This window comes from Plecotus auritus (assembly GCF_963455305.1).
Source record: "Plecotus auritus genome assembly, chromosome: 2".
NCBI lineage: Eukaryota > Metazoa > Chordata > Mammalia > Chiroptera > Vespertilionidae > Plecotus > Plecotus auritus.
Genome location: NC_137771.1, coordinates 23,961,425 through 23,977,044, shown reverse-complemented (window position 1 = coordinate 23,977,044; position 15,620 = coordinate 23,961,425). Strand labels below are relative to the sequence as shown.

The 15,620-nt window shown below is 47.6% G+C and overlaps 1 protein-coding gene across 1 annotated transcript; it reads left to right on the top strand.

The window, feature by feature from the left end:
* Positions 1-2,365: 2,365 nt before the first annotated feature.
* On the top strand, positions 2,366-14,666 carry TRAPPC3 (trafficking protein particle complex subunit 3). Its single transcript, XM_080653300.1, has 5 exons — positions 2,366-2,548; positions 11,157-11,254; positions 11,758-11,857; positions 13,274-13,456; positions 13,925-14,666. Exons 1-5 carry the CDS (start codon positions 2,507-2,509, stop codon positions 14,042-14,044), a joined length of 543 nt encoding a protein of 180 aa, XP_080509426.1. The 5' UTR covers positions 2,366-2,506; the 3' UTR covers positions 14,045-14,666.
* Positions 14,667-15,620: the final 954 nt, after the last annotated feature.

Sequence of the window (15,620 nt, the reverse complement as noted above, 5' to 3'; positions counted from 1 at the left end):
AACCCTTTGGGTTTCTGGGAAGAGGTCCTTGTCTAAAGCCTTTGCTAGTGATGGGAAGTTGTCCTTGCTATGTTCTTTTCTAGAAAGAAGGATATGAGGGTGGGGAGGGATGCCCAGTGTTGCTAAATCCTGGCCCTGAGGGGTGGTGAGGAGGAATTGGGATTTGGGAAAATGATGGAAGCGGCAGTGAGAGCCCTTGGAGTGGCTAAGGAGCCTTTATTAAGTTTTATTTTTTAAATCAATTTTAGAGAGAGAAAGAGGAAGAGATAAAAACATCAGTTTGTTGTTCCACTCATCTATGCATTCATTGGTTGATTCTTATATATGCCCTGACTGGGGTGGGGAGGGTGGGGTGGTGGGGGCGGTGTGGAACTGCAACCATAGTGTATGGGGATGATGCTCTAACCAGCTGAGCTACCCGGCCAGAGCTTACTAGTATAAGGAGCCTTTAAATTCTCATGTAAACCAGGAGGAGACCCTATAGATCAGCCTGAGATGGACCCTGCCCCACCCTCAATTTAAGATTGATGACACTTTTGAAGAGTCCCCCCAAAAAAAGACGCCAAGAAGAGGAATCTCTCTCTCTCTCTCTCTCTCTCTCTCACACACACACACACACACACACACACACACACACACACACTAAATAAAATAAAAGGATTCACAGGAAGAATCTCAGAGGTTGAAAGACAGACAAGGAGAGGCTCCACCTCCAGTCTCTCCAGAAGCTCCCTGCTTGACAGCAGGCTGGGTGGGGTGGGGCGGGTGGCTGGCCGTGACTGTGACTCAGGTTTCTGTGGGCAGCCAAAGGCAGCCGGCAGGGAGGAGCCCAGACCAACAGGCAGGCCAGCCAACTGCAGCTTTCACCTCAGCTGTCCTCTCTCCTGGGAATTCGGGATGCTCTTCTCTGGCTGTGCTGGCCTCTGGGGATTGCTGACCCCTGCTTTCCGTACCCCCAACCCCCATGTTCCTTCCCAGAACCCTCAGCCCTTGGCCCTCTCCCCTAAGCACCGACACAGGAGGGAGAGTCGAGTGGCACTGCCTCTCAGGAGGCCCCAGAATGTCTGTGCCACAGGGAGCAGGGTATCATAATAATTTGGCCTGCGCCCTGAGGGGAGACCAGGGGAATCCTGGGCACTAGCTTTCAGCCTCAGCAGCTGAGCCCTCCAGTCTTCCTCAGCCCGGTTGGCTCAAGTCTGGACAGGCTGGTTGTTATGATGAGGGTTAGGGGCTAGAATTCAGCTTCTGCAGAGTCAGGCCTATGTGAGGAGAGGGTGCTCAGCAACTCCAGCCCTGCCCCTCAGAACTGACCAGCCAGGGAGGAATTGTTGGAGCTGAAACCAAAGAGCTCTGGTCAGGGACAGTAGGACTTCCCCTTGGTGATGGATGCGGGTGTGGCCAACACATTCCCCTGGTGTTTCTGGGACCTGTTTCTTGGGCTGTTTTTTGTTTTGTTTTCTTCCTTCCTTCCTTCCTTCCTTCCTTCCTTCCTTCCTTCCTTCCTTCCTCTCTCTCTCTCTCTCTCTCTCTCTCTCTCTCTCTCTCTCTCTCTCTCTCTCTCCTTTCCTTTCTTTCTTTGAGATGGCGAGAAGAAAGGGAATACACACCTTGAGTCCCAGTGCTCTGTATATGCCGCTCACCAATCTTCATAACAACTGAGAGAGATCCAGTAACTTGCCTAAAATGGCAAAACTGGAATCATAACCCAGACTGGCTGCCACCAACACTGGTGATCTTTTCTGGAAGCCAGGCAGTTGTTCTAGGGAGGGAGCCAGAAGAATGTGACCTGAACTTTATGGAATACACTAGATAGTCCATCACAAGGTACAGGTGGTAGGATGCAGATGCTGGCTGCGTTTGGAGTTTGGGGACAGATGGCAGTTTGAAGAGAAAGCCACTAAGCAGAATGTTTGACACATAGTAGGTGGTCATTAAATATTTTTGTAGTGAAGGAGAGAAATTGCATGTGAGCCATTGCTAGTTTTTTGGGACATCCTGGGATCTTCTAGCTCTGAATTGCATCAACAGCATAAGAAGCTAGTTGGAAAAAGGGACTTTCCGAGAGACCAAACCCGGCGAGAGAGGAATTTGCGGAGCATATCTGAGTGGGGGCTGGGGTGTGGGGAGGAGGGGGCAAGTATGTGGTTGATACAGAATTACCGTAAGGTGTGGACGCCACCCAGTGGCCAGTATGCAGCCCAGGGGAAGACAAGCTCTGCAAATTAACCGCGCGCGGAGCACTCTGGGAGTTGTAGTCCAGCTGAACTAAGGGGCGGTGCTGCCGGAGGGGCTGTTGGGTGTTGTAGTCCGACATTTATGGGAGGGAGGGGGCAGTTACCCTCGTCGGCCGGACCACGAGTCCCGTGGTGCCCCGCGGCAGGCCGCGCAGGCGCGGTGTGTCTGTGCTGGTCAGTCCGGAAGGCTGAGGGGCCGTGGTTGGGTTGAACCTTGTTAGAAGGGGTCGCTGAGTGGGCCTGAGGCGAGGTGGGTTGGGGCTTCCGGCACCATGTCGAGGCAGGCGAACCGTGGCACTGAGAGCAAGAAAATGGTAACTTGGAGCGTGTGACTTCGGCGGGCGGGGCAGAATAGAGGCGTTCTGGGGAAGGGGTCTGGCTTGGAGCGCAATTGGGAAAGGGTCCTCCTTTGAGCTCTGGGAGGAGGTAGTTCCGCTGGAGGAAGGAGGCACTGCTTGGTGGGCTGAGAGGGGAGAGTCCTCCGGGGGCGTCCCGGGCCTGGGGCCAGTTGGAGGGCCGCTGGAGTGGCTCAGAGACCCCTCCCCCCGCCTGAGTGCAGCAGAGCAACTGTGTGCTAGGCCAACAACAGCGACGGTAATAACAGTCATGGGCACCTATTACTCTTTGTGTTAGGCCCTGGGCCAACCACTTTCCGTGTATTATCTCACTTAATCCGCAAAATAATCCTCTCCGATGGATGCAGTTATTGCCATTTACAGCTCAGAGAGGTTACCTAACTTGCCCAAATTTACAGCTAGGAAGAATTAGGATTTGAACCCCTGTCTCTCTAACTCCAAAGCTAATGCTTCAGACTTCTAGGCCATGCTCTCTCACACTGGCCTTGGCGTTGTAAGAGATGCTCAGATACCGCTTTTGTCAGAAAGGAGCTTTCTGTTCCGTGGAGTAAGAGAAGGCGGTAAGTGGTGTCCCTCTGGCAGGCGGAGGTTCTCTTCTTGTCCTGGGAATAGTGGGACACCATAGAGTCCCATGAAGTTTGCCTGTGGATGGGGTCTGGGCCTGGAAAGTAAGGTAGGTAACATTTTTCTCCAAAGTTAGGGGACTTCTTGACAAGTGTTTCTTTTCTTTGGCATATTCTTACTTCCTCCAGTTCCCCATGCTGCCTTTCTTTGTTTTCCAACTTAAAAACTGAGTATTCAAGGTTGCATGATGGGCAGGTCAGGGGCCTTTTGTTGACCTTTAGCTCTAGAGGGGATGATTAAACTTCCCTCACACCTTCCAATGTGCTTGCTGCAGGAGACCCTATTACTCCTGAGGAGGACTTAACTTTTTTTCTCCATCAGACCCCTTTTGAGAAGCTGATGATACCTATCATGGATCTTCTCCCCAGAAATATTAAATAGAAGAACATATACACAGATATTTAGTTACATTTGAAGATACTCCGTGGATTACAGGTTAAGAATTCCTGTTTTGGAGGAAATATCAGTAGTTTAAATAAAGAAGAAAAAGAGAATGTTTTACTAGGGAATTGTCATGTAGGGAGAAAAGCATGAGCATTGGTTGGAATTCTGTCTTCCTCAATTGATCCTCAGTTTCCTTATGTATAAAATGCCCACCTAGGATTAAGTTAGATTTCAGTGTAAATTGCATGGGGCATGGTAAATGTTTCCTCCTCCTTAAGATATGAGAGGTCTTCCTGCTTAGTTTTCATAACTTGCATTTATTTTGTACTTTTTTTTTTTTAAATGTATTTTATTGATATTTCACAGAGAGGAAGGGAGAGGGATAGAGAGTCAGAAACATCGATCAGCTGCCTCCTGCACACCTCCCACTGGGGATGTGCCGGCAACCAAGGTACATGCCCCCGACCGGCATCGAACCCGGGACCTTTCAGTCCGCAGGCCGACGCTCTATCCACTGAGCCAAACCGGTTTCGGCAATTTTGTACTTTTAAAAAATATATATTTTTATTGATTTCAGAGAGGAGGGGAAGGAGGGGAGAAACATCAATGATGAGAGAGAATTATTATTATTATTTTTTTTTAAAATATATTTTATTGATATTTCACAGAGAGGAAGGGAGAGGGATAGAGAGCTAGAAACATCAATGAGAGAGAAACATCGATCAGCTGCCTCCTGCACACCTCCCACTGAGGATGTGCCCGCAACCAAGGTACATGCCCTTGACCGGAATCGAACCCGGGACCTTTCAGTCCGCAGGCCGACGCTCTATCCACTGAGCCAAACCGGTTTCGGCGAGAGAGAATTATTGATTGGTTGCCTCCTGCACACCCCCTTGGATTCCTGCACACTGGAATCAAACCTGGGACCCTTTAGTGCACAGGCTGACACTATCCACTGAGCCAAACTAGGGCTGTACTTTTTTTTTTTTGAACCTGAAATCAATATTGAAATCTTTAATATGAGTTCAGTAGAAACTTGCAGTCTTTACTTCCAACCCCAATATTCACTCAGCTTTTTTGAAGGGAGGGAATTATGGAGGGGCTACAGCACACTCCTGCCTCAAAGCTTTTGCAACAGCTGTTGCTGCTTGGAACTCGCTTCATGCACAATTATTCAAATGTCACCTCCTCAGAGAGGCTTTCCCTGATCGCATGATTAGTTCTCTATTCTGTTACTCTGCTGTTTTTCTTCATAGCACTATTTTGTTTTAAATGTTTCATTATAAATTATATATTTAGTTGTATATTTTCAGTCTCCCCCATGAGAGTATAAACTCCATGAGAGTAGGAATTTTTGTTCACTGCTCCATTCTTTTTTTTTTTTTTTTAATATATTTTATTGATTTTTTTACAGAGAGGAAGGGAGAGGGAGAGAGAGTTAGAAACATCGATGAGAGAGAAACATCGATCAGCTGCCTCTTGCACACCTCCTACTGGGGATGTGCCCGCAACCAAGGTACATGGCCTTGACCGGAATCGAACCTGGGACCCTTTGCCCACCCCTGGTTTGGTGTGTCCTCTCATTCAGTTCCTACTGGTACCTACTTGGGGCTTGTCATATGATCCTCTTTGTAGCCACCTGGCTTTCACATGCTCCTTTCCTCTCTGCTTGGGGAGTCCCCACCTCCAGCAAGGTCTTCCCAGTCAGCCCAATCTTCTGTAATCAGCAGTCTTCTAATTGCTGTGTTCCCACTAAGACCTTTCAAGACTTCAAGGTTTAATATGCCCAAGTAACTAGATCTCTGCTTTTAGTTTGTGCAAACAGAAACAGCCATTTGTCCGGCAAACTTTTCTTGAGTCCCAACTTTATGGAAAGCCTGTGCTAGGTGTTGGGGGAAATGCAGAGATGAAGTCCTAGTCCTTAATTCGACAGGCACATAATCTATGAGAGAGTCGGAAAAATACCAACATGGGAGTATAGTACTGTCCAGGATTGAGTCCTGACTTTCCTGCTTGCTTGTGTGACCTTGGGCAAGTTTATTCATTGTCCTAAACATCAGTTTCACCAGCTTCAAAATAAATTTAAAAAGGTAATAATAGTATCTATATCATAAGGATGTTCTGAGTATTAATTGAGGTAGATAATGCATGCAAAGCGATGTCCCAGGATGGTTCAATTCCGAGTCAGGGCACATGCCCAGGTTGCAGGCTTGATCCCTGGTCGGGGCATGCAGGAGGTAGCCGACCCATGTTTCACTCTCACATCAATGTTTCTCTATCTCCCGCTCCCTCCTTCTCTCTCTTTCTAAAAAAATAATAATAATAACAAAAATCTTTTTTTAAAAAGAAGAAAATAGTTGACACTCAGTAAATGTCAGCTAGCATTTTTATTAGTAAAGACTAGAGGCCCGGTGCACGAAATTTGTGCACGGCAGTGTGTGTCCCTCACCCCAGCCTGCACCCTCTCCAATCTGGGACCCCTTAAGGGATGTCCAACTGCCCGTTTAGGCCCGATCCTGATAGGGCAGTCGAACATCCCTCTCACAATCCAGGACTGCTGGCTCCCAACTGCTCGCCTGCCTGCCTTCCTGATTGCCCCTAACTGCTTCTGCCTGCCAGCCTGATCACCCCCTAACCACTCCCCTGCCAGCCTGATTGATGCCTAACTGCTCCCCTGCCAGCCCAATTGCCCCTTACTGCCCTCCCCTGCAGGCCTGGTCACCTCTAACTGCTCTCCCCTGCAGGCCCGGTCACCCCCAACTGCCCTTCCCTGCAGGCCCAGTCACCCCCAACTTCCCTCCTCTGCCAGCCTGGTCCCCCCCAACTGCCCTTCCCTGCAGGCCCGGTCACCCCCAACTTCCCTCCTCTGCCGGCTTGGTCACCCCTAACTGCCCTCCCCTGCTGGCTTGATCACCCACAACTGCCCTCCCTTGCAGGCCTGGTCCCTCCCAACTGCCCTCCCCTGCTGGCCATCTTGTGGCAGCCATCTTGTGTCCACATGGGGATGGCCATCTTGTGTCCACATGGGGGCAGCCATCTTTGGCCACATGGGGGCAGCCATCTTGTGTGTTGGAGTGATGGTCAAATTGCATATTACTCTTTTATTAGATAGGATATTAGCCTTCATGTGTCTGCATAGTGTTTGGTTCTTGAATCACATGGACAATCAGGCCAGCCCTTCTTTTGTGTTGTGTTGCTAGTAACCCAGCCCCAGCTGCTCAGGTGAATTACTACTTAACAGCAGCACTCAGAATCTCCATGACAGGAGTCTGGAGAGGAAGAGAGAGGTGGACTCTGTCCTGTTACTGACCTTCCTTCTCCAGCTGCGGGGGGCAGTCACACTAGATTACTTCTATTGACAAAAATAGTAAGTGTGACTCTTTTAGCATTAACTCCAAAAATCAGCTCCCTTACAGGAGATTTGGTGTTTTTTGGAGGTGCTAAGTAAAAAACCTTCTGAAAACTATCAAGTGCAGTAGCTCACCTGAGTGTAGGGCTTGGCTTAGCTTACTCTGCTCAGGTTGTACCTGAGGTACTTGGAGAAGAACTTGGAGATCACACTGTCTGTGCCAGTGTGAAAGCACTCCTATGGTTTGTTGGTCTGCAAAGAAAGCATATTTAAGTCCGTTATCTCATTAGATCCTCCCAGCAACCCTGGGATGAGCATGATACTGTTTCTCCTGGTACTGTTTCTGTGTGAGGAGATTGAGGTTCCGTGAAGTGACTGACCTGATGTCTCTCACATCCAGTAAGTGGCAAGCTCAGACCCAGAAGGAGGTCTTCTGACTACAACCCAATGTTCTTTCTACTTGCCTTATTGGTTGCTACAAAGTTCTTTATGTGGATCAGGATCTCCCTCTTTGAGCCTAATTCAGGGTGCTCTCTGACACCACACCACAGAGAACCAGTTTAAGAATAAAAATAATATCTACTTGAGTTCATACTATGCCCCAGGCACTCGACAAGCATCTTGTTGGAATCTTACAGTAACCTTGAAAGGCAGACAGTATTGTTGTCATTGTATAGATGGGAAAAACTGAAATTCAGAGATATTAAGGAATGGATTAACGTCACATGAGTTGTTTTTAAAAATATATATTTTATTGATTTTTTACAGAGAGGAAGGGAGAGGAGAGTTAGAAACATCGATGAGAGAGAAACATCAATCAGCTGCCTCCTGCACACCCCCTACTTGGGACGTGCCTGCAACCAAGGCACAGGTTAGGGCAGGATCACATGAGTTTTTATGAGACAGTGCTCAACTATAAGAAGACTGCATCTCAGCCCTGGCCAGTGTTGCTCAGTGGTTGGAGCGTGGTCTTGTGCATCAAAGCGTCGTGGGTTCAATTCCCAGAAACATTGATGTTTCTATCTCTCTCTCCCTCTCCCTTCCACTCTGAAGTCAATAAAATATATATATAAAGAACAGGAAGAAGTAAGGATAAGCCATAAAAATAATATCCTGGTGAAAAATTCTAGGAAAGTGTAAAGGCCCTCAGGTGAGAGTCTGCTTGCTATGTCTGAGAAACAGGTAGGAGACTAGTGTGATGAGAGAGTGAACAGCCCTGGCTGGTGTGGCTCAGTTGGTTGGGCACTGGCTGTCCTGTGCACTTTAGGGTTGCCAGTTTGATTCCCAATCAGGGCATATGCCCAGGTTGCAGACTCTGGTAGGGGGCGCGTAGGAGGCAACCAATCGAGGAGGTTGCACTACCATATCAATGTCTCTCTCTCTCCCTCTCCCTTCCTCTCTCTTTGAAAATCAGTACAATTTTTTTAAAAATATATTTTATTAATTTTTTACAGAGAGGAAGGGAGAGGGATAGAGAGTTAGAAACATCGATGAGAGAGAAACATAGATTCAGCTGCCTCTTGCACACTCCCCGCAACCCAGGTACATGCCCTTGACCGGAATCGAACCTGGGACCCTTCAGTCCGCAGGCTGACGCTCTATCCACTGAGCCAAACCGGTTAGGGCAGTACAATTTTTTTTTTAAAAAGAAAGGAGTGAACAAGGTGAACTAGGGAGGAAGTCAGAGAAATATAGGGGAGGTTGCAGAGTCTGAAGACCTGGGTTTTCATTCCTGTAACCCTTATAACAAAAGATTCCATGGGACCGTAAAGGTCAGCTATTCAACCAGTCCCATTTCTTCACTGATCATAAGCACCACATTCTCCCTCCCAACAGAAATATGAATCTCTTCTACAACACTTCTACTTTACAATTGCTTTAATTATGTTCAATAATAATGGTCATTAACATTTATAAAAATTAACCCCATTTTATAGGTGACAGGTTAAGTAACTAAGACTCAGTTTTCTTTTTTGTTTTGTTAATCTTCACCCGAGGATATTTTTCCCATTAATTTTTTAATGGCAGCACTCAGAATTTCAGAGCGTGGAAGGGATGGAGGAGATGGGGAGAGAGAAAGAGAGACTGATCAGTCGCGTCCTGCAGGCACCCCGACCAGGGCCAGGGATGAACCTGCAACCTAGGTACGTGCCCTTGACCAGAATCAAACCTAGGACCTTTCAGTCCACAGGCCGATGCTCTATCCACTGAGCCAAACTAGCTAGGGCGAATGATTCTTTTCTATACCACAGCCCCATTCCTATTTTTGAAGTATGAAGACCTTTAAGTTATATACTTATGTTGCACACTATTCCAAATAGGCTTGGTTCACAATGGGAGATGGAGACAGACTTGCAAATCAAAGGGTACAGAGAGCCGGGGTCAGGGATCCTATTCCCATATCCCAGGAACATTGATTCTGTGACCGTGCACTGATCTGTCTAGGACCTTGATTTTTCTCATCAGTACCTTGGGGGCTGCTGCGTCTATAAGGAGCTTGATAACATCATGATATGCTTGTTACTTGGCATCACGGTGGGCTGAGGCTTATTAATAATGGAAGGAAAGCGCTCTTGACTTAATGCGGCGATGCCAATTCTATGGACTGGTTACTGCTGGATTGTCTCCATCCATTCATGCCCAAGTCATTCTAGTGCCAAACCTTAACCTGACAAATAAAAATCATTCTCCTCCTCAATAGCTTCTCTTAAATTGCCGTAGTTGGTAAATGGTCTCTTGGACATACCCTGATCTGGCTGTTTTAGTTGAGTTCAAAGGACTTCCTAATTCTGAAACTGATTCTCTTTGACTTCCTAGTGCAGCTAAATGTTTTGTTTTGTTTTAGGGGGGTTATTAATGCAGTTTTGGGGAACAGTGTGTAGAATGAACATTGGTTTAGAAACTCTTGGTTTTTGTCCTCCAAAATTACTTTTGTCAATAATGAGCTCTTTGTCCTTCGGAAAATTACTTAACCATTCTGAGTCTCAGTTTCCTCATCTCTAAAATGAGATTAATTCCTGCCCTTTCTGCTTTACAGAGTTATTGTGGGGTAGAAAATGAGGTGATGAAAAATAGAATACAGTATGGAAGCAAAAGACATTCATATATTATTCTTGCCATGGGGACGAGGTGAGGAGCACTGGGTCCTGAGAGCCTGGGTCTTAACTTGACTTGGACTTTATTCCCCAGAATACTGAAAGAGAAAACGATGCTCTGCTCCCAGTTTGACAAGCCTCCCTTCAGAAGGGAGTGGTTGAGTGGCAGTATCTGTGTGAATCCATTGGTCCAAATACACTATTAACATGTATCTCTCTTTGTTTAACTCTGATAATGCCTTTCCCCCAACTTGCTGCTTTTATTCTGTCTTTTATTAGTCTTTAGTTTTGTACTCTATTTGTTTATTTTGAAATTTATCTTTATTGTTGAAAGTGTTACAGATGTCTTCCTCTCTCTCCCCGTTGACCCCTCCCCTGTTGCATTTCTTTTTACCGTACACATCTCTGTGTCTTGGTAGGAAGGTGACAGGATTCCTTATCTGAGAAAGAGTTTCTGTGATTTTTAACTGTGATTATAATAGAAACCAGTCCAGGTACACAACAGAATGTATTCCTTTCAGAATTATCCCCTTTCCTGGAAACATTCTAGCTATGTGTCAAAAGGAACATGATTTTTCCCATGCCTTAGTATAGGGGTTATCATCATGCAATGGACTTCATCTTAGACTTCCTTCCTTCCCCATGGAGAGGGCCCCTTGGGTCCTCTACTGTTCCTGGGTGGGGCCTTGGGACTGGGGAGTCCCTTGGTCAACACTTGCCAACCCCCAGAGGGTAATTTGTAAATGTCTGCTTTGGGCTTGTCTCTCACAGGAGCTAGTGAATGACTGCTGCTCCCACACCCGATTCTGGTGACTGGAGCTTAGGCTTGGTAGCTGTAGTGGGGTTCTGGATTTGCAGAAGCCTACCTTGGTGTGTTGGAAAGTGACTGCTCAGTGTATGAGTGCCTTTTACAGCCTGTTTTGTAGTGGGTTTGGCTGCAGCCCTGCCACATTGACTCTGGGGAGCCAGATTCCTTGACCACTCCATAGCGGGGGGGTGTTTCCTCCCACCAGACACAGTGACCTTCCTTTGAATCCTGACAGTTGAGGCCAGTCCAGACTCTCACCAAACTTTCTCTTTTGTGTGTCCTGACTGCGTTTTGAATCTCTTTTAGAGCTCTGAGCTCTTCACCCTGACGTATGGGGCTCTGGTCACCCAACTATGCAAGGACTATGAAAATGATGAAGATGTGAATAAACAGCTGGACAAAATGTGAGTGCGCTCCTCTGTGGGAGCAGCAAGAATGGGGCTCCCTAGAACATGAACCTACCTGGTCCTTTGGAGTTAAGAACAGGGTCGTCCTCTTATAACCAACGTTTTGGTTTCCACTGAGCTCATTTATTGGGATGTTTTGGAATTACCTCCATTTTTCTTTTACCACCAACAGCCTTATATACAGACTAGAGGCCCAGTGCACGAAATTCATGCACAGGTAGGGTCCCTAGGCCTGACCAGCGATCAGGGCCAATCAGGGCCTTCTGGCTGCCAGCCAGGGCCTTTCTTCCCCTGGCTGCCAGCTGCCAGGGGCCGGCTGCCGGCTGGGGCCTTCCTTCATTCTGCACCACCCGCTGGTGGTCAGCACACATCATAGTGAGCGGTTGAACACCCGGTTGGTCAAACTCCCAAGGGGAAAATTTGCATATTAGCCTTTTATTATATAGGATATAAAACACTCAGATTCTGTAATACAGTCTGTTCTCTCATTTCCTTCCCAGGGGCTATAACATTGGAGTTCGACTGATTGAAGATTTCTTGGCACGGTCAAATGTGGGGAAGTGCCATGACTTTCGGGAAACTGCAGATGTCATCGCCAAGGTCATTATCCTGGGTGGAAGGGTTGTCTACTCTCTCTGTCTCCCTTAGAGAGACCCTTAGCATTCCAAAAGACTAGTTAGGCAGCTGTTTGGGCCAAAGAAGCCCTCCTGATGGTTTGGGAATAGCACAGATTATGAAAAGGGAAGAGTAGTTGGGGTGATCCCTGTGTATTAAAGCCCCAATGAAATCAGAGCCAGGTCTCAACTGTGAAGATGTAGCAGAGTAGCATGGCAGTTAAAAATACAGACACACCTGGCCTGGCTGGTGTGGCTCAAGGTTTGAGCATCAACCTATGAGCCAGGAGGTCAAAAGTTTGATTCCGGTCAGGGCAGATGCCCAGGGGGTGTGTAGGAGGCAGCTGATCAGTTATTCTCATCATTGATGTTTCTGTCTCTCTCCCTTTCCCTTCCTCTCTGAAATCAATAAAAAATATATATATATATATATATATATATAAAAGAATATAGACACAACTGGCTTCATATTCTGGCTCCAATATTTATTAGTTCTTAGGTAAGTTACTTTAACCTCTTTAATTGCCAGTTACCTCATCTTTAAAATGAAGAAAATAAGAGCTTCCTCACAGGGTTGTTGTAAGGAGTAAATGAAAAAATGAATATGAGCATTCAGGTAAAATGAATGCACTTAATGTAGTGTAGGTATAGTAAATGTTTGCTATTAATAATGTTAGTGTCACATAATATCTCTATATATAAAAGCCAAGTGACCTGAACGACAGAGCAACTGGAACGACTGGTCACTATGAGGTGCACTGCAGCGGCCAGATCAGCCCCTCCCTTGAGCTGGCACTGCCCCCAATTGCACCCCCCACACACACATCAGGGGCGGCCGGCCAACCTCCTGCCGGCTGGCCCCAATGCTGGCCGGACCCAGGCCTCTAGTAGGATTAGTAATAAACGATAAAACACCTATAGAATTGTAGTGTCCGTTATCTTGCCCAAATCCAAGAGGGTTGACTGGCGAGTTTCGTGAGGGTTTGGAATTAGGAGGGTAGATAGAGGGCAGGCTGTCTTCAGAGTAATTCTGCCCCAGTGACCTGTATTCCCATTCAAAAAGAAGGGCTCAGACACACAGAGGACAGGGAGGTGGGTTGGGGCCTCTATACACTCAGATGCTGGTTCAGGGCAGGCATCCTAATCAGAAGGTCAGTGCTTCCTTCCGCTACAAAGTGCAGGTGGATAGCAAGTTGTTGCCTGGTTATATGATACCTTGAAAGAGAGGAGTATGGAATTGTGCACAGATGCCTTTTTTTGGCCCTGAATGCCTAAAGCTTCAATGTCTTGCAGAGCCACAGTTTTGTTCCTGAGTCACTTAGTTCCCCTTTGCCAGCCCATCAGCTTCCTATGTACAGTTCCTACCGCTCTTCCTATGGTGCTCTTGTGTGTTCCCTGACAGGTGGCGTTCAAGATGTACTTGGGCATCACTCCAAGCATCACCAATTGGAGCCCAGCTGGTGACGAATTCTCCCTCATTTTGGAAAATAACCCCTTGGTGGACTTTGTAGAACTTCCTGATAATCACTCATCCCTTATTTATTCCAACCTCTTGTGTGGGGTGTTGCGGGGAGCTTTGGAGATGGTGAGTACAGCTCTTTACCTTCTGGGACACCTGAAATGTGATAGGGGCTTGATAAATGCTTGAATGAATAAGAGGGAGAGAGAGAGAAGAAAGGCCTTTGGCTCACCTGGCACTTCGCTGCCTGAGATGGTGATGCTGCTGAGTATAGGATGCGCGCTGGATGTCTCTACATGGTGATCCTCCCTGCTAGACTGAGACGGTGCTGTCAGCACCAAAGCCCAGAACATCCATTCCCAGATTAGCTTATTTGGTGACAGTCTCACTCAGGCATGTTCTTTGCTAAGTCTCTCCTTATGGGTCGGGGTCACTGCCTTCTACAGGAGAACATTGGAATTGACAGTCTTGTCCTGTGGAAACCAGCCCCCTATTTTGGCTGCTGTGGATGAGCCAATTATATAGCCCTATCCCCAGAGGCTCCCCAGAGGCCGTGCTTAGGCAGTCACCCTTCATTTTCCCACTGTCCCCCAGGTCCAGATGGCTGTGGAGGCCAAGTTTGTCCAGGACACCCTGAAAGGAGACGGCGTGACAGAAATCCGGATGAGGTTCATCAGGCGGATTGAGGATAATCTCCCAGTTGGCGAGGAATGACCGTCCCCAGGACTTCAGGGCTGCCAGCAGGAGCACTGGCTGGAATCCGAAAGCCTCAGTGCTCCCTTTGCCCTCTAGAGCTCAGTGACTCTTCAACACGGACGTTATATGTTCTTCTCACCTGTTTCCATTCTCCATGCTAGACTGTGATTTAGTCCATTTTCCCCACAAGTGTGTACATTCAGGAGGGAAAGCCTTTGCTCCCTTTCCCTTCAAAGGGGACGGAGGTAGTCATCCTTAGTTGGACTAGAAAGAGCTCAACCATTTTACATTCCTGTTTGAATTTCCGAAGCAAAACCCACTTTGACCCAGTAAGAGGCAAGCCTGGCACATCTGTCCCTGGGCCTTCAGAAAGCCATTGGTACCTGGCTGTGGGGGGCCCAGGGTTGTGGGGCGGGAGGAGAGGCGGGGAGGGTGGGTGGGAGTTGCTAGCGGTAGTGTGACACGTCTAGTGCTGCCAGGAGAGGGGAGCCCGTCGTGCTGGAAACACTGACTTCTGGGAAGCCACCCAGGTCTCATTCCTCCCTGCTGTTTGGAGGCAACATCTCCTCTTTTTACAGAGGGTTCATCCTTTTTTCTTACAAATTCTTCAATAAAGACACATTCTTGAGTGAAGTCCCAATCCTGTCCTGTTTTCTTTCTGCTCAGCCCTGGGAATTTTGTTACAGTGGGTGAGGAGACCAGCTGAGTTCCTGGGCCCTGCCTTGATTTTATCTGGTCCTGATAGACCAGAGAGCCTGGGAAACGTGGGAGCAAACCAGGCCCCTTCAGAGTCGTTTTTACTACTCTGTAGTAAAATACAGAAGCAGACCGTTATCCCAGGCATACCCTGGGCTCTTGGCCACCAATTCAGGGTTTTGGCTTAAAAAGACCATGTAAACCCTGGTGTTGGGTACCATTTATTGTGTGCTTTCCATGTGTCAGACTTTACTGAACTCTTCATTATCTGATTCACAGGAATTCCATTTGTAGAGGGGAGGCCACAAGTTGCTCAAGGTCATTCAGCTAGTAAGTGGGGATGATAGGGTCCAAAGCCCCTGCCAAACTCCAAAACCCATGTTCTTAATGACAGCAGCGAGGGAGGAGGAGAGCAGGCCTGTGGCTTCCTCTCCTAGCCTTACAGAGCCTAGGATAGCTTTCAAAGGGCTTGGGGGCATCAGAGTTGTCAGGCCTTGTTTGGTAGCACTTTTCTTGGTGATATCTAGGCCCTCAAGGGTCAGATACTCAGGTTGTTGGGGGATGGGGAATGGGGCCCCTGGGCCTTCCCCAAGGTTAGTAGACAGGCCTGAGATGAGGAGTGGTAATGATGCATTGTGCTTGAAGAGTGTCTTGGTTGTAGGTTAGGACCAGGGTTCTGGGACAGCAGGAAGAGAGGCAGTTTGCACATGACCTGCCTCTTCCAGCTCACTTTTAAAATTTTTTTATATTTTATTTTTTATTGATTTCAGAGAGGAAGGGCGAAGGAGAGAGAGAGAGAAACATCAATGATGAGAGAGAATCATTGATCGGCTGCCTCCTGCACGCCCCCTACTGGTGATCGAGCCCACAACATGGGCATGAGCCCTTGGCCAGAATT